The 18,154-nt window shown below is 44.7% G+C and overlaps 3 protein-coding genes across 8 annotated transcripts; 1 reads left to right on the forward strand and 2 right to left on the reverse strand.

Moving 5' to 3' along the window:
- Positions 1-206: 206 nt before the first annotated feature.
- Positions 207-1,526, reverse strand: LOC136499632 (uncharacterized). The gene has a single exon (XM_066495217.1). It carries the CDS (start codon positions 1,524-1,526, stop codon positions 207-209), a length of 1,320 nt encoding a protein of 439 aa, XP_066351314.1.
- Positions 1,527-3,659: 2,133 nt separating this feature from the next.
- Positions 3,660-10,245, forward strand: LOC136500221 (solanesyl-diphosphate synthase 1, mitochondrial-like). Of its 3 annotated transcripts, none has more exons than XM_066495589.1 (12): positions 3,660-3,878; positions 4,888-4,980; positions 5,243-5,323; positions 5,475-5,546; positions 6,067-6,183; positions 6,266-6,352; positions 8,250-8,321; positions 8,584-8,669; positions 9,161-9,293; positions 9,385-9,474; positions 9,561-9,695; positions 9,782-10,245. In XM_066495589.1, exons 1-12 carry the CDS (start codon positions 3,801-3,803, stop codon positions 9,959-9,961), a joined length of 1,224 nt encoding a protein of 407 aa, XP_066351686.1. In that variant the 5' UTR covers positions 3,660-3,800; the 3' UTR covers positions 9,962-10,245. The 3 variants fall into 3 exon arrangements, with proteins under 3 accessions (XP_066351686.1, XP_066351687.1, XP_066351689.1); XM_066495590.1 differs by having other exon boundaries at positions 9,561-9,659; XM_066495592.1 differs by having other exon boundaries at positions 3,832-3,878; positions 5,240-5,323.
- A 437-nt stretch (positions 10,246-10,682) lies between these two features.
- Positions 10,683-15,643, reverse strand: LOC136500222 (nuclear transcription factor Y subunit C-4-like). 4 transcript variants are annotated; one of them, XM_066495594.1, is made up of 2 exons: positions 14,888-15,643; positions 10,683-11,579 (listed from the first exon to the last, which is right to left on the reverse strand). In XM_066495594.1, exon 2 carries the CDS (start codon positions 11,555-11,557, stop codon positions 11,030-11,032), a length of 528 nt encoding a protein of 175 aa, XP_066351691.1. In that variant the 5' UTR covers positions 11,558-11,579; positions 14,888-15,643; the 3' UTR covers positions 10,683-11,029. The 4 variants fall into 4 exon arrangements, with proteins under 4 accessions (XP_066351691.1, XP_066351690.1, XP_066351692.1 ...); XM_066495593.1 differs by having other exon boundaries at positions 10,683-11,582; XM_066495595.1 differs by lacking the exon at positions 14,888-15,643 and adding an exon at positions 13,627-14,868.
- Between the last annotated feature and the right edge of the window lie 2,511 nt (positions 15,644-18,154).

The raw sequence follows: 18,154 nt of genomic DNA on the forward strand, positions 1-18,154 counted from the left end.
CGGATTAATTAAGCTTAATAAATTTGTCTCGTGATTTACTGACGGATTCTGCAATTTGTTTTTTTATTAGTATCTGAACACTGCATGCGACGTTCCCGTATAACACCCGATGTGACACCCAAAACTTTACACTCTGTATATGTAAGGGCGCGCACAATGTACTGGTATGTAAACTAATGTAACTACCTATAATAAACAGTACTATATTAGTTAATGGATCCTTGACGATGATCCGATCCATCCCTAGGTCTAGGTATGATCCAGTGCGGCTGGCCCCACATCCTCTCAACCTCGCCGGCGTTTAGCTTCATCCGCCCCATGCGCTCCGGCCTCACAAGGTCGGAGAAGCCGACGTCGTACGCGACGGCCAGGCGCCCGCACGGGTGCGTCACCCCGTGGGCCAGGATCACGTACACGCGGTTTGCCCTGGCCCCCGCCGGGTCGGCGGTGACTGTGAACCCGTGCGCGCCGTCGACGAACACCGCGCGGTCACCGATGTCGTGCACCGGCCTCCACTTCGGCGGCCTCCGGCTGCCCCTGTGCCGCGCGCGGTACGCCTCGGTGAAGAGCACGCCGCGGCTGTCTCCGGCGCGGCGCACCAGGAGGATCGCGTCGTCGGCCGAGGGCGCCAGGTAGGCGCCGTCGACGTCGGCCAAGTCCAAGCCCGGCGGCGCGGGAATCCTCGCGCGGGCTCGCAGCGTGCGGGCGTCGATGACTGTGGTTTCCAGCGTGCGCCGCTCGAGGACGAAGAAGAGCCCGCCGCGGTAGTTCACGGTCATGTGCGAGCCGAGCCGCGACCGGTGCACCAGCGTCCACCGCTCGCCGCCGTGCTGGCAGAAGAAGGCCGTGTCGCCGCGGGCTACCATGACGCCGCGCGGGGACCAGTCCCACGCGAGCCCGTCGTCGGTGACGCGCGCGCAGCGCGGGGGGCGCGGCTCGTCGCGGTGGCAGTCCACGGGCTCCTTCTCCGAGAACGGGATGGGCAGGTCCGGCAGCGGCGCGCGCGAGCCGGTGAAGGGGTCGGCGAGGTGGCACGGGTGCCTGTAGCACACGTCCGTGGCCAGCAACGTCCCGCCGTACGGAGACGCCACGAGCCGGCGCCCGGGCACCGGAGGCATTGGCCGCACGTCGAGCATGCGCATGTGGGCGAGGGAGAAGACCCTGTACCCGTGCTCCGACGCGAACGCGAGGCACGGGAGCGTCGCCGACGACGTCTCCTCCTCCTCCTCGTCGTGACCGCCATGGTCCGTGCTCGCCTCGGCTCGAGACGCCGCCGTGGCATCGGTGGCGGCGGCGTCATCGTCCACCGGCGCCTCCGTCCGGACGGAGACGGACGGCGATGAGGAGGACGACCGCCGAGGCCGTCTTTCGGGGGACGACGGGGAGAGCAGGAGAAAGGAACGCAGCTCAGCCCTGTGGCTGCGGCGGTCGTCATCGTCTGGCGTCGTCGTCGGAGACGACGAAACTCCGCAGACAAACTTGGCGAACCTGTCGGACAGCTGGGAGAACATGGCGGCGGCGGCCATGGTGTTGGCGACTAGAGGCCAACACGACATTAGTGTAACAAACTAACAAAACAATCTGGCCAAATCAATCAAAGACTACTTATAGTAGTATTTTGGTAACTTGAACGGATTAGAGATAGACGACGTCGTAATCCGACCTGTAACAAACACGTCGTAGTTTGTTAACGGCAAGATCCGGGTCCGAAGAGAACTAAATTAACATGAGAACAAGCCCCTGTGTGCTGGCCCAAATCCTGGTTCAATGTTTCAGTTTGCACGAACGCTAGCAGATTTTCCATTGAGGTTGAGGCTGATGCATTGGTTTTTCATTTACATATATGCTTATTACTCCCCCATCCACAAAAGAATTTATTAGTGCTAGTCAAACTAACTTAAGTTTGACGAATTTTATAGCAAACAGTATTAGCATTTGTGTCTCCAAATAAATTTATTATAAAAACATATTATATAACTAATGTATTGATACTTATTTGTATCATGAATATTAGTACTTATATATATATAAATTTATTTAAATTTTAAACTTTCTGACTCATCGAAAAACAAGAATTGCCTTCTTTTGCGGATAGAGGGACTATTTATAGTAAGGGTCTAATATGTGTGAAATTCTCATCCTGGAATTTTACCAAGGCATCCTATTTTTACAAGCCAAGTGGGTCTCTAGGAGTTTTGTTAGGATGAGCTATATGGTGATGTAGGGGAATTAAGTTTAAGATTAAGAGGGCTCGAGATGTATATTCAATATACAGTTTGATCGCTCTCCCTCTCTTAGATAGACTAAAACTTACTACTACCTTTGATTTCAAATATAAGTCATTTGAGGATTTTATTTGGTCAAAGTTTTATTTACTCTGAACATGGCTAAATGAAAAGTGGTGTAGTTTACAAGTCATAGTTGACGCTTCCATATTTATCATGGAAACTACATCCATAGTATAAATAATTTCCACTCATGTAAAACGAATAACTAAAGCTGCAGTTAAATGGTTATATTAGAGCATGTGTTACTCTATTAAACAACGTACATGTAGAATTAGAGAGAGCATCATTGGGCACAACCATTCAATCTATTTTTTCTCCCACAAAATGTAAAAAGTCATTTAATAAAGAGAATAATGAGACTTAAGTAAGGTGTTAACATAGAAATGACGGCCAAAGACCTCCCCACGTCACAACCCCCTTGAATCTTGGATGTGTATATTGGCCCCCCTTATAGCATATTGGCATTTGATTGAGGTAGCATTTTTAGCATATCGGTTTGTATGGATGCTTGAATTTTGTGTCACGATAGATTGCTTTTATTCTAGTGTCAAAGAATTTTTGTTTTTGACCTTCACCATTAACATTTCAAACAATACTTTCCCCTGCTACCATTTTAAACAACTTCATTTGGGCCTGTTCACTTGAACTTATCAGCTGACTTATTAGTTAGAATCTACAGTATTTTTCTTTCACAATAAAACAGTTTCAGCCGGTTTATCAGCCGGCTCATGTATCAGCCAAACATAGCCTTTCATTTTACAACAAAATCCTATTACAATATAGTTTATACCTCTTAGGGACCTACAGTGTGAAATCGATTTTGTTCCGCACAAACAATAATGCGTCAGAATGTTCCAACTTTCACTATGTAAGCATCGATTTACACACACAAACCGTGATGCGTTAGAATGTTCCAACTTCACTATATGTGAGCATCGATTTAAGGGCCATCTCTCCACGCGTCAGCTCTTCATTTTGCTATATGAATCTGCAACTACTACCTTGTACTGCTTTGCTACTGAGAGTAAACTTTTTTTTTTCTATCCAACTTGGTTCGAAGCGTCTGCAAAATACGATTTTATATCTGACACTTATGGTTTGATAGCCACAACATGCTCGGTTCGATTTTCGATCACTATGGTTCAATTCTCACGTACACTGGAGCTGCTCTTAGCTTATATTTTTTTCTAAAAAAATCTTGAGTAATCTAGAGATCGAATAAGTCAATTGTAAAATTTAGGCGTTTTCTATAAAGTCAGGCTGTACTACTGTCCGTACTTTAATACTCCTATTCCACACTGTTTGTAAAAGAAAAATATATAAAATCCTAATCAGTTCTTGTTAAAATTAACTGCGTCATGACTCATGAGAGATCGCCAGAATCCAGAGTAGAAAAAGGAGTGCGGTTGAGGCTGGGGGCGCTGCGGCTGCGCAAGCGCAACACAGCTCGGTGGCAAGTGGCAACGGTGTTCAGGCGGCCTCCCCGGCGAGCGGCGATTGCGGCTGGCCGTGATGCTCCCAGGGCGCATCCTCCTCGCTGGGCTCCGGCGCTCAGCCTCTGCCGCTTCTTCCGTTGCTCAGTCACCAAAGGTGAGAGTTTGAGACCTAGTCGCCGCATCTGAAACCAACATTTGTGCATACTCTTCCTTTTTCAGTCTCTGCTATCTGGCAAAAGTTTTTCCTGTGTCACGTCGATACGCTGCTGTCCAATAACAGAAAGGGAGAGCAAATCTGGATCTGCGTTTTCGAGGGATATGTTTACTAAAATGCCTAATCTTTATCTACAACCAAGCCTACATAACCGGCTAACCGCGTTGCCATTTTACCTCTCCACCGTGCAGAGTTGTATCAGGTCCTGAAATGTACACCACAGCTTAAAGTTTAAATCCAGTAAAACAGACCCTGAGCTGACTACTCAATTGCAAAGGCATGTAGAGTCGTTGCAGTGATACTTGTGCCAACTGCCAAATGGGGGCCTGGCCTGACAAGTGCTGTTCCATAGTTTAGAATTGGCATTGTAGATTGGTGAATTTATCGGCTTCACTAACAGAAGCTGCTTTTGGCAAATCGCTGTTACTTCACCGTGCCATACTTGTAAAGTAGTTGATGATCACATTTCTTGGAAGAAGCATTTTAGATATGAATTATCGTTTAGTTAATTTGATGCTATCACTGATTTGTCAGGGTAAGCGGTTTAGCTGTTGGATTATTCTTCCAAGTTAGCACTTTTCAGTATCCTTTGTGCAGCCTACATTCCTTCTGCTTCTGCACCAAAGCAATGCATCAGACTCCCCCCCCCCCCCCCCACCCCCCCAGTGATAATTAAGCAGTTTAGCTGCCAGGGGTAAGCTGTTTGAAATAATATCGGCAGACATAGGCCTTTCAAATATTTTTCATTTCTTTGATATAGATTACAAAAGAGGAAATCCATTCCCACACACTGCACAGCCATACTGTAGAAACTGGTTATCTCAACAATGCCCTTGAATTGCTCAGTCAAATTAAACCACATGTATGCATGCAAATATGATGTTTCCCTCATCACAGATTCACTATATATGATGCTTCGACATTATCTTCTTGGCTTCTTGCTTCACAGAATATGTGCTATTGGGACAGAGTTATTTGGAGTTCACGTTATTTTCACAGCGCAAGTGACAATGCTTTCAGTGAAGGAGGCTCAAAAGCAAAGGTAGAGATGGACTCTTCTCTCACTGTGTCACAGTGCCATGTTGACTGTTTTTATTCTTCTTGAGCTTGAATTATAGATATTGTTCGTATTGAGCTCGCATTAATTATTAAGAAACAACTTGATATGTATTATGCTTATGCCTACATATTGATGTCGCGCTTGTTTCAATCATGTAAAGTTTGGAAACCACAAAAGGCAATTGGTTAATATTCATCATAATTCTGATTTATTAATGTATCATTCTTTTTTTTCTGTGTAGTAGGAGCTGCCAGACCCCTTTGCGCTGATTAAAGATGAAGTGTCTGAAGTCACAGATCGATTACGCTCAATGGTGGTTGCTGAGGTGCATAATCCAATTGTAGTCTTCTCCTAAAACCTATGATACTATAATCTTGAAATACTGTATAAGTACAATGCTATCCTTTTCTCAAATTTTTAAGCTTTTGTGTGAACTACTCTACTCATGGAACTTAATAGATCCACTGTGACTACAGATACCCGAATTGACATCAACAGCTGGATACTTCTTTAGAGCTGGAGCTGAAGGGAAACGAACGTGCCCTACTGTAAGACCAGACTTTGGAGTGTTATTATTGAATATTTTGCCATTATACTATGACATGGCATACAATTTTCTAGTTCAAGCGAATTATACAATTACTTATTTCTTTTTGTCATTGTAAGTTCTTGATCATTTTTTTTGCGGGCACTAAGTTGGCCTGGTGCAAGCAGTAGAGTCTTACCGCCTTTGACTGGAAGGTCCTGGGTTCGAGTCGCAGTCTCCTCGCATTGCACAGGCGAGGGTAAGGCTTGCCATTGACACCCTTCCCCAGACCCCGCACAGAGCGAGAGCTCTCTGCACTGGGTACGCCCTTTAAGTTCTTGATCGAAGGGCGGGTCTGGTGCAAGCGGTAGAGTCTTACCGCCTGTGACCGGAAGGTCCCGGGTTTGAGTCGCGGTCTCCTCGCATTGCACAGGCAAGGGTAAGGCTTGCCACTGACACCCTTCCCCAGACCCTGCACAGAGCGGGAGCTCTCTGCACTGGGTACGCCCTTTTTAGTAAGTTCTTGATCATTGATGTTTCAGGTTCTGCTATTGATGGCTTCAGCTATAAGCACAGACATGAGTGACCCAATTGTTGGCTTAGAGAATAAGCCTCGTGCAAGGCATATGCGTGTTGCTGAGATAACTGAAATGATTCATGTACACATCTGAACCTCCTTGCATTTAACACTCTATTCAGAATTATTTATTACAATGATTCGTCTTCTGTCTTGCATCTTAGATATCAAACCTTATCCATGACGATGTTTTGGATAATGCTGATACTAGGCGTGGCATGGACTCATTGAACTTCACAGTGGGAAAGAAGGTAATATGATAATTTCTGTATAGCTAACTTGTCTATTTAAAACAGGCAAATACAGAGTAGTTTGGTAATTGTTCTGTAAAAAGTGAAAATATGAAGGATTACCATTTTGAAGGTAGCTGTTTTATTTAACATGTACAAATCAATCAGTTGCTTTTCAGTAGCCCCATCTAAAGTACTTTATTTTATCTTTTTATAGTTACTCAAAAAACAAAATGTCAACAATCTCTTATTTAATGCGAATCCCAGTATTCAGTTTCATGCCTGTTAAAGTAAATAATGGTTATACTAGAAATGCTCGCGGCCTTGCCGCGAATAGCCAGTGTGGGCGGGCTGCTTGCAGCGTTGATGAACAGAGCGGGAGTTCTCTGCACTAGGTACGCCCTTTTTTATCGTTTTACGAGTGTAGTAGGATATGTATTTATTTGTTGCAGATGATACATGTTTATTCCATACTTTATAAGTAAAATTCTCAGTAATCAAAATTATTGGATCAAATTATCCCCAGCATCATGTTGCGTTGAGAGAACTGCTGTGCCGAGCAGTAGTTCCTCTGTCTCCTATCCATCCAGCAAGCATCAGCAACAGGTAGTCCTCTTCTATCCAGCGCAAGGATAGTAGCAGCAGGAAACTCCTTTCGTCATCTTTCTCTACCTTCTTCCCTCACCAACGCTCAGGCTCAGCAGCTCTACAGCAGCAGCAGGTCATCTACTCATCTCCATTTCCATCTCCTATGGTCAATCAAGGTAGCAGCAGATTAGCAGTGGTGACCATTTCGTAAAGACACCATCACTGCATGGTCTGTGGGTCATTGCCTGGCTGGATGCCTGTGCTGTGGCCTGTGGGGGAGGCGGTGGCTTCGAGCAAGTTCACATGGGTGACGCCGTGACTCATAGGGTTTTATTTCCAAAGGGAAAAGGGGGTATATGACAAGTCATGATGTCATGTTGACATCATCATCAAGCTAGCAACAGAGTAGAGCACACGGCGGCCGTGGCTCAGCCGTGCTCGGCCCGGCGCCGGGCGGCGTGCTGAGCGCACGTGCGTGGGGCGGTGTCTAGGCAACACAGGAGCTCACACACGCCTGGCCGGGTCCGGGACCCGGAGGTCGTCGTAGCCACCGGTGGCGAAGCACATTGTGGCGGCGGCCAGATTTTGGGTACAACCCAATCAGTCTCCGTTGGCCATGATTGAAGGGTCAGGTGGTCTGTGGGCACACGACGGAGGGCTGCGCCGCCGTGCCACAGCTCCCCGCGCCGCCGCCCGTCCTCGTGGCTACCCTGCCTGTCCGAAGCCTCGTGGACCTGCGCCACCGGCCATGCGCGGGCCGTGCTTCGTCGTGCCGCAGCCCCGCGCTCCTACGAGGTTTCCTCCTCCTTAGTCCCCATGAAAGGAATGAGAGCAGAGCAGAGCACACGCTTGGCACTGCCGATTCCGGCCAAGGGAGGAGCGGCCGGCGGCGACACGGCGGCGTTAAAGCCTGCCCCGGGCACGCGCGCACCCGCGCTGCGCCTCGGTTCGAGTGGAGGCGGCTTGTGCCCGCACGACCACGGACGCCAGCGGCTGCGCCCGTCCGGCGACGAAAGCTTTCTCTTCTGGCCGGGACTTTCTAGAGACTTCACGAATGTACCGGACTCCTGTACAAGCCATGATGAAGCGTTTGGTGACGTTCGTTTGAGATCTGACGGTTGAGTGAGAAGTAGGCGACGTGGCCCAATGAAATGCCCTGGTTTGGTGCATGAATCATATTAAGAGATTTGTTTTTCAGCACATCCTCATCTCATAAGTAAAGATTGTCTCCAAGCCATGCTGTAAACTTTGCAAATGTAAATCAACTCTATATTTTTGTCATATCTGCCATACCACTAAAAAAAATAGTAAAGCTGATACTTTTTTGCAGCTTGCAGTTTTGGCTGGTGATTTTCTACTTTTCAGGGCATTTTCTGCTGCTGTGGCTCTTGACAATACTGAGGTGTGATGTTTATTCTTTATTTTTATGCCAAAAAACTATTCTAGTTCAAATTTATTGACAAATGACAATGTTGGTAATAAATGAGTGGGGATTCTCATGAATTGCCGCACAGAGAAAACATAACCAATTTTTATCAGCATGTGATGTGCCATGACACTTTGCATCTTTATCCATCTCTACAACGTCAGATTTTATCAGTTACTTTCCACTCTGTATCTTCACAGGTTCATAACATCTAGACACCTACTTTTGCCCACTGCAGGTTGTATCATTACTAGCAACTGCTGTAAATAATCTTGTAACTGGTGAGCTTATGCAATTGACAATAACCCCAGCGCAACGCTGCAGGTAGATATCCAATTCATTTCTCACTTCCTAGTATCAAGCTATTCTCGAGTGCAGTTTTTACTAATGAAATACAGTGCTCATCAACTTTGATAAGGTTGAGGTGTAATGTGGGGTGCGGGTGTGATGGTGTCACCGTATCATATTAGTTCTGTAGAATACAAGAATGTGTTGCTACGGTCAATCAATTATAAGCTCTTCATCTTTTTTTTGTTTCTGATCTGTGTGTAAGTAGCTGTTTACCTGTCTGTATTGGATATGTACTGGTGTTACTTTTTCATTAAGACAAAGGATCTTCACTAATAATTGTACCCATCGCCATAATAGATGAGCATCAACTAAAATTTAACCTAGTTCTAGATTGAAGGAATTGGAAAAGGGAAAGTAAGAATGGTCGATGGATTCACCAAACTATAATAATCAACTATATGACAACCCAACACTTCTAATCTTTTATTACTTAATTTGACACCTGTTCATGAATGCTTGTACAGCATGGATTATTATTTGCAGAAAACATACTACAAGACAGCTGCGTTGATTTCAAACAGCTGCAAAGCTGTTGCAGTTCTCTCTGGGCAAACAACAGAAGTACAAGATCTTGCTTATCAGTATGGCAGACACTTGGTATGTTGTATGTTTCCTTACCCAGAATCTGTTGCCTTTCTTGCGTACCATGAACCGCTAGGATGATCCATGCTCTATAAATCTCTGCCAGGGTATAGCATATCAGTTGATTGATGACATCCTCGATTTCACAGGCACATCAGCTTCACTAGGCAAAGCTTCCTTTTCTGATATCAATCAAGTAATACAATTAATTGCTCCAGTATCTCTAGATACCATTTTACTTTTTTTTTATATGTTAACATGCAAGGAATTATGTATGGACAGGGAATTGTGACGGCTCCCATACTGTTTGCGATGGAAGAGTTCCCCCAACTCCGCGAGATTGTCGAACAGGGATTTGATGACCCTTCAAATGTTGATGTGGTTTGTATTGAAAGTGTACCTTTTTCCTTCTTTCTGGTAAAAATGCGCCAACAATTTGGGTTGTGAAATGTTCATATCTTGGCTAGTGTGGTCTCAGACGTGCTCATTTTATACACTTATAGGTCCTCAAATACCTTCAGAAAAGTCAAGGAATCGAGAGGACGAGGTTACTGGCTGCTGAACACGCAAAACTGGCTGCGGCAGCCATTGATGATCTTCCTGCGAGCGAAGACCCAGTTGTGCTTAGCTCGAGGCAAGCGCTCAAAGATCTTACTCAAAAGTTCTTGAGGAGAACAAAGTGAACTGGTGGCGGAAAATGTACAACTGGCTAAACATGCGAGCAGGCTGTAGAATCCATAGCAATGGCATCATGCATGTTTTTGTTGACGAACAATTTGTTATGGTGACAGATGAATTTTGGGAGGTTGGGGACGAGAGTGCTACCTCTCTTTTCCCTCAATTTTCAAAGCAGCAGAATTGTACGACCTCAATGAAACCGTGCAACTTGGTTCTTGTATTGTCAAGGACAACAAGGAGTGGACAGTCATTTTATCTTTTATTAAAACGAATATATGCACCAACACCACCACCTACAAGCTGCACATTGAATGGCGACAGGTTGAGCCAAAGCTAAATGGCACCACTCTTTTATTTTATTTATATTTTTTGTTAGGGAATATTGCACTAACCATTTTTTCCCCTTTGGATGTCCATTACTGTTTTCTGTTATTTGGATTCACACACGTTTTTTTGTAGGCCTTTTAATATTATACATCGATTTTATAGCAACTATACATATATATTAAGAGATAAGAGAAATTAATGGTCAAAGTACATGAATCCCTAAATCTTTTTAATTTTTTTTTAATTCGCTTAGTAAAAATGAACACGATGGAGGGAGTACACGAGATTATTCATATGAAATGATATGGTTACATGGTTCGAGTATGCTTTTTTTTAAATTTTTTTTTTCATTGTATCACAATTTCATTGATTTGAAAGACAAATTGAAACACCAATATGTCGACCGAAAATAAATCTTGGAGGCAATGGTGATATCCAAAATAACACTTGTTAGCTACATGTCCATACATGTGACATGTCTCCCATTTTTAGATAACTGATGTACAGGCGGGAACGTGCCCAACTACATACTCCTTACACAGCAAGCAGCAACAAGCAGCAAGCAGCAAGCAGCAAGCAGCAAGCAGCAAGCAAAGACCAAAACAGAATGCTACTAGGCTGTTAAGCAACACTAGCTTGTTGGTACTACTACACCAAAAAGTACTCCTGCAGGGCTCAATATGACAGCTGAACTATGCAACCTAACCACACTGCCCACCAGTTCAAGCAGGAGCTGGCGATGATGATCACAGAGAGTAGTAGTCATGGATGTAAGTGTAGTATCTTGGGTCATCACAGGTGACATTGCGCAAGTCCGGGCTGGGGGGCTCGTCCGGGGACCAAGGGGGCGAATAGTCATCCCAGTAGTAGTCACCATAGGGATCATCATCGTTGGCTGTCGTTGGAGGCGGCAATCCCACGTCGTTCCCCTTTGGCTTGTCTGATGAACCGTCGGCCACCAGGAAATCAAAGACTTCGGTGCTAGCCAGCGCCGCGGTGACATCCTTCTTTTGCAGTGTCCTCCTCTTGTCCTCAGTGTGAAGCCACGCCCGCAATGTCAATTCCTGGATGAACATCTCACAAGCCTTGGCGAAGAGCAAGGGTGCCTCGCCCGCAACCCTTTTAGGAAGGTCGGCATCAGCCTTCATGATCTTCTTGATCCTTGCTAGGGGAAGGCTGTGGGTCTTGAAATTAGCTGTCTGCTTGACCTCGGCCAGCTGGCCAGACCAGAAGGCCTCAAGTGGTTGCTGGCAGTGATCGTCTTCCGTGTCCATGATGCACTTCCGGGTGCAGCTGCTGCTGGGCATGTCAATCAATCACAGAAAATCACTCGTTAAATTTGTATAAGCATTACATGGAGTCACTAGAAGTTAACACTATCGGAAGCAACCAAACCCCATTTTCATTTAGAGTATTCAGAATGACAAAATTCCTGAAATGACAAAACATCCAGCAAGAAAACAAAGTAACAAAATATTTTGTCAGAGTAGAAAGACATAAGATTTTCCACTTTCTTTATATATACAACTCAGGGAAAATTGTTAAATGCCAGAAGTATAATAGAAAGTTGACGGCCCTCAGTCTTCCATCGCGCACAACAGCCTAAAAGGCTGACATCCTCAGTTGCTCATCACTTCATCAGGTCTCCAGCCTAAATGGTTTTCCCTATTATCAAGGGGGGAATCATTCTAAAAATGTTGAGTTAGGCTACCTGACATACAATAAATGCAAATCCATGTTGATATTTTTATTTTCATGCAAACTTAACCACAAAATGTAACCCTAGATTAGAAAATCTTGTCTTACATAAAATTCGCCACCTTACCTATTCTAATCTTAATTATCGTACAAAACTCAGACTTGTAAAACTTTCTAACGGGCTGTTTCGGGCCAATATATAAAACCAGGTGGGGATCGCCTCCCTGTTGACCTTAAAAAAATCTTAATTATCACACCAAAAAATACCGTTAAAAAATAACATCACAGTCAGTAAATTGCACAAGGGACAGTAAACATCAAGTATTGTTCCAGCTACTAACTGATACCTTTGTATAAATCTCTATTTTATTTTTGCTTTTCTTGTTCCAGCTACATAACAATATAACATTCATGACAAATCAAAGTCTCACCATTGTCAACCTATTATAAAATGTGTGTGATCCTTTGAAATCTACATGACAGGCCATGCTACATCATTCACCACGTGACCCACCTCTGTAAATTAGACAGTAACAGATAAAAGAAAACTTTGCTTCTGGTGTGGGATTCGCTCAGGTTGGCACCAATCAACTTGGATAACCCCATATTCAAAGTAACAAATGAACATACAACATGCAAAATGCTATAGCTACATACTTAAATTAAAAAAATGGGGAACAATGCAACATCTCACAAGATGGCATCCAAGGCTGCATGAACCTACTTATTACTGGGTGTCTGTAGAGTCGTGGTTTAGCTCCTCTTTTCCTGTTTTTTCGTTTCCGTCATCTAATAAAACTTGTACCGAATCTCTTGCTGCTCTTTCGAAACCCCCCCCTGCCTACCAGGTGGGAATAGTTTTTATATGGCAAATGAGAACACCTCCACCGTCCATACGTGCTTACATATCCAATCAACTCAAAACAATTATCCCTTCTTACTGCAAAACCCTTAGCACTGAAATAAAATTTCCACATGCCGATTCCCTCCACTCCCTCCATTAATCTAATCACAACAACGAAGATTTCAGCGATCATAGTTTCTTTGCATTACATGCAAAAGTTCAGAAATTTAGGAGCCGAAAACTTTTTTTCATTTTGCTTTGACCTGAAGCAATACTATTACTAGATAGACACCTTTCTTGTCCCCTCAACCCCTCTCTCAGTTTTGGCTTTGCAAATGCCTACCCTCCTTTTCCAGTTTCTGTCGCCTCGTCTGGCTAATCGATCAAAATACTCCGCCAAGATCAGACACGCAAATACAAACATCCTATGCACAATGAAGCTACGCGTTAAACCGTCTAAAGCCATCGCCGAACGCAGCGGTTGAAACCGTCACCGTCAATTAAAAAGAAAAAAGAAAAACCGCCAATGTCAAGATTGCCAAGAAAACCCCAATCCAACAGGACCCGGGTCCCCGGCCGGCAAGCGCAAATGTGGCCAAGGCGGATCACATCCGAGACCCAACGAAAGCAAAAGTCGCCATATTTGTACACACAATAAACAAAAAGGGCCGCCAAGAAACGAAGAATCGCCCCAATCAACCGCCCGCCAAGAAAACCAAACCCCGGTTCGGAAAGAAAAAAAAATCTAGGTATTAACAGCGGTGCCAAGTTGATTGAGACGGCGTATGACGGGCACTGTACCGCGAGGAAGTGGCCCCGTGGCGAGGCGTTGCGTGGCGAACAGCAACCGTCGAATCGGAGACCACGCGGAGACGACGAGGAGGCGAACCGGTCGTGCTTGTGCCGTGAAGCCATGGGCAATGGGGATTGGGGAGACGTGGAGCCACGGGGTAACTCGAGGCTTCTTGTAGCGCTGAGAGCCAGTATAATAGCAGGCTGTAAGCCGACTAAATGCTGAGGTGGAGGAGAGAGGGGAGGAGAGAGAGGAGAAGCGGGCTGTAAGCTTACAGCTGGCTTGGACACAAGAACCAAGAAAGTTTGTGAGAGAGACAAGTGGGTCATGTATTAACTGTAAAAAGCTAACTACTATATGAGTGGGCTGAGAGAAGGCTGCAAAAAAAAACCTTACAGTCAGCAAGCCGACTGTATTATTAGCCTTGCTCTGACTGTTCAGGACTCGTGTGTGGGCCCTGCACGGCGGAGTTAACCAAAACGACATGTGTTTAGGTGGCGTTTGGACACGGGAGACACGGGAGTAGGACAGAGAAAGGGAAATAAATAAACGGTTAGGATGAAATGAGACGTAAAAAATGAATGATTAAGATATAATATTATCCTTCAAGCTCTATCTATTTCCCTATCACTATCCCAATCTCCATCCAAACGTGTACTCGCTCAAAAAAAAAAAAAACTGCAACACGTGTTTTAGTGTACTCCATCTGCCCCACAAATACCGTATTCTTGAGGTTTGAAAATTGTCCTAGAAAAACTGTCGTCGTTGGCGTAGGTCCCACCACTTTACCCTAACTAGCAAACATGTCCGTGTGTTGCAACGGAAAAAGGCATCAAATGTTATATTTTTCCCTCATGAAATTTGAGAGCTATAACTGATTTTTGACGACTATAACATATAGAATATAAGCTAACGTTGGTAATAACATAACAATGCATATTAACCTTGTGCCAAATTAAAATTCTATCTTGATAGATTTTTGTCATGTTTCTAAGCACAAAAATATTCGCCCTTAGATATATCTTAGATTTAATTTTTATAATATCCATGCGTTGGTACAATTAAATATCTGCTTCAAATTCTTTTAAGAGCACATAAAAGTCTATAATTCAAGTTGACATGAAGTTAGTTATCGATATGTTGTATGTCCGATGATTATGACAGGAAGCCTTGATTTTTCACATCGCGCCATTGAAATTTGTTCTAAAAAAACTGTCGTCGTAGGCGTAGGTCCCACCACTTTACCCTAAATCGAAGCAGCAGGCCTACCTGTCTCATCTCTCCCTCATCTTTCATCATCCGCCCTCTCCCATCTTCTTCTCCGCCGATGCGTGGGCGGATGGCGCCCGCCCTTCTCTTCTCCTCCAACGGCGTGGAGGGCCAGCGTCAGGGCCCTTCTCTTCTCCTCCAACGGCGTGGAGGGCCAGCGTCAGGGCCCTTCTTCACCGGTGTAGAGGTGGCCTGGGTCCTTCTTCTCCTCCACCGCTGCGAAGGTTGTCCGGGCTCCTCCTCCTCAACCGGCACAGAGATCGGCGCCGATTCTTCTCCTCCACCGGCACGGAGGTTGCGCCCGCCCTTCTCTTCTCCTCGGTCAGGAGGCCGTGCCCGCCCTCCTCTTCTCCTCCACCGGCGTGGAGGACACACATGCCTCCCTCTTCTCCTCCACCGACGAGAGGAGGCCACGCCCACCGACCTCTTGTCCTCCACAACGCCTTTGTCGGCCTCCATCGCTGGATCCACTGCCGGTCCCTCCACTCTGCCCCTCCCTCGCATATTCAGTCGGACCATCCAGGCCGACCCCTCCGCCACATCTTCTGCTGACGAGGGCGGGCGTAGATTTTAGCGCCCCGAGTGCAGAGCGCCGGCACGGTGGGCGTGGCCGCGCGGTGGTTGTGGATCTCGGCAGAATGATTCTCGATGAGGCGAGTAATGGGGAACGACGAAGAGAGGAGAGATAACATAGAGGTGTGCATGTATTTTGACTTTTCTTGTCGGGGCCAGTTTGGATGTCGAAATTTTTGGCAAAACGATACTGTTTGACAATTAGTGTCTAATCATAGTTTAATTATGCTTAAAAAATTCGTTTTGTGGATTTCGTCTAAACTGTGTAATTAGTTTTATTTTTTATTTATATTTAATGCTTCATGTATGCGTCTAAAGATTTAATGTGACGGGGAATCTTGAAAAATTTAGCATTTTGGGAGGGAACTAAACAGGGCCTTGGTTTGTGTGCGACTCTCGGTGCCTGTTTTAGTTCCTAAAATTTTGTAAAATTTTTTAAGATTCTCCGTCACATCAAATCTTTGGACGCATGCATGAAGTATTAAATATAAATAAAAAATAAAATTAATTACACAGTTTAAACAAAATTCACGAGACGAATCTTTTAAGTCTAATTAGATTATGATTGGACACTAATTACCAAATAACAACAAAAATGTTACAGTACCATTTTTCAAAAAAATTCGCCAACTAAATAAGGCCTTAGAACGACCATAATCTTGGGACGAAGGGAGTATTTTTTTTTTTGAAAGGCAAAGGTTTTCACTACTTTAAATGCATAGTATAGAGATGATGGAGTGGAACAAACCCCATCGAAAGTTTTAAAGTGCTATTTGCACATAACAACGCGGTAAATGCACGATAACTCCATGAGAAAAGACAAGCACTTGGAAATAGCAGCTAGTCTTGCTTGTTTTGCTAGCCTATGTGCAACTCCATTGCTCTGTCGTCTAATATTTATTATGGAATGTTTCATTCCTTGTGTGGTTTTTGCAACTAGAGCAAGAGTAGATCTGATGGACCAATGTCCTGGATGAAAGCGTGGAGAACCAGCTTGAGTAGCTATAGCAAGTACTTCATTATCCTTCCTCAAAGAAAGTGCCGCCCGTGTTTAGTTTCAAAAAGATTTCTCAAAAAGTGCTACAGTATCCATCACATTGAATCTTGTGATACGTGTATGGAGTATTAAATGTAGATAAAAAAAACTAATTGCACAGTTTGGTGGAAAATTGCGAGACGAACGTTTTAAGCCTAATTAGTCTATGATTGAATACTAATTGTCAAATAAAAACGAAAGTGCTACAGTAGCTAGATTTCCAAACTTCAGCCAACTAAATACGAGCTACTTCATTATCTGTAAGAGAATTGACATCTTGTAGATTCAGAGTCCTTGCTAGCTTGGCACCTAGCAGCAGAGCCTGTGTTTCCACCTCTATAGGATCCATGTGCTCCTTTGTAGCAACTTGAAAGAAGGAACCATAGCAAAGAGAATTTGCGGGAGCCGTATGTTCTGTGTTGTCCAGGTGTTATGTTAACAAAAGATAACTTAGGGTGCGTTTAGATAAAAAAATTTTGGATTTTGGCTCACTGTAGCATTTCGTTTGTATTTGATAATTAGTGTCTAATTATGGACTAATTAGGTTCAAAAGTTTCGTCTCGCGATTTCTCAACCAACTGTGTAATTAGTTTTTTTTTCGTCTACATTTAGTACTCCATGCATGTGCCGCAAGATTCGATGTGACAGTTACTATACAAAATTTTTTGGCAACTAAACGGGGCCTTAGCCAGGCGCAAATGCCACGGCAGTGAAAAATATTATTTTTGCCATAAAAACAAGACAATTAAGCACCTTTTCTTTGAATGCTGTTTTGCGCGTGTAGTTTGGGGCTGCATACATGTTGCTTGCCTTCCTCAACTTCGTAGTATTTCTCATATGTTTGGGAGTTTGCTCCGGGGCTTGGGAAGGATTTAAAATTTTTAGTTCTGCTAGGGGCGGCATCTACTTGTTGGTCACTTTGGCTATGCAGAAATGATTTGTTTTTTTTAAAGAATATTATTCTCCCGTGCAGGTGGTACATTCGGTTATCTATTGGCTTTGCACATGGGCTATCCAACAGAAGCATGGTTTGCAGGGTTTAGTAGCAGCAGGCTTGCAACAATTGGCGCAAATGGTTACAATGTTTTTCTGTTAGATAATTAGGCATTTTCATGGTCAATTTAATCTAGAAATAAAACATCAGCAAGTTCGTGACGACATATATGTGCATGTGTATATCTTTAACAAACGCTACAACATGCAAATATGACATACTGATCGATACAGTAAGTACGCAAAGTACGGTAATCACAGAGTTAAGAATGTACCTAGCAGAGGAACCCATACCGAGGGCATCGTAGGCTCCATTCGCACCAAACATAGTGCGTTGCTCGAAGTCGTGGACCACAGTCGATGCAGGAAGGTGTTCGCAGTGCAGTCCCACGAATGGTCACCAGGAAGAAGACACCTTGTTGTTCCGCCAGCGATCACCAGGAAGAAGACGTCAGGGTTCCATGAGCGATCACCAGGAACAAGACGTCGGACGAGCAGTCGTGGAATCGCTCCCCAAAAACCTAATCGCCGCACACCTCATGCAAGGTTCGCAGGCGGACGAGGGTTTCGGAGGCACCTGCTCTCCCGCCACTCCGTGCGCGCAGAGGTACGGGACGGGGAAAGCCAAAGGGCGGCTGAGATGTGGTCTCTCAGAAGCGAAGGAA

The sequence above is a fragment of the Miscanthus floridulus genome, chromosome 13 (genome assembly GCF_019320115.1).
Source record: "Miscanthus floridulus cultivar M001 chromosome 13, ASM1932011v1, whole genome shotgun sequence".
In the NCBI taxonomy this organism is placed as follows: Eukaryota; Viridiplantae; Streptophyta; class Magnoliopsida; order Poales; family Poaceae; genus Miscanthus; species Miscanthus floridulus.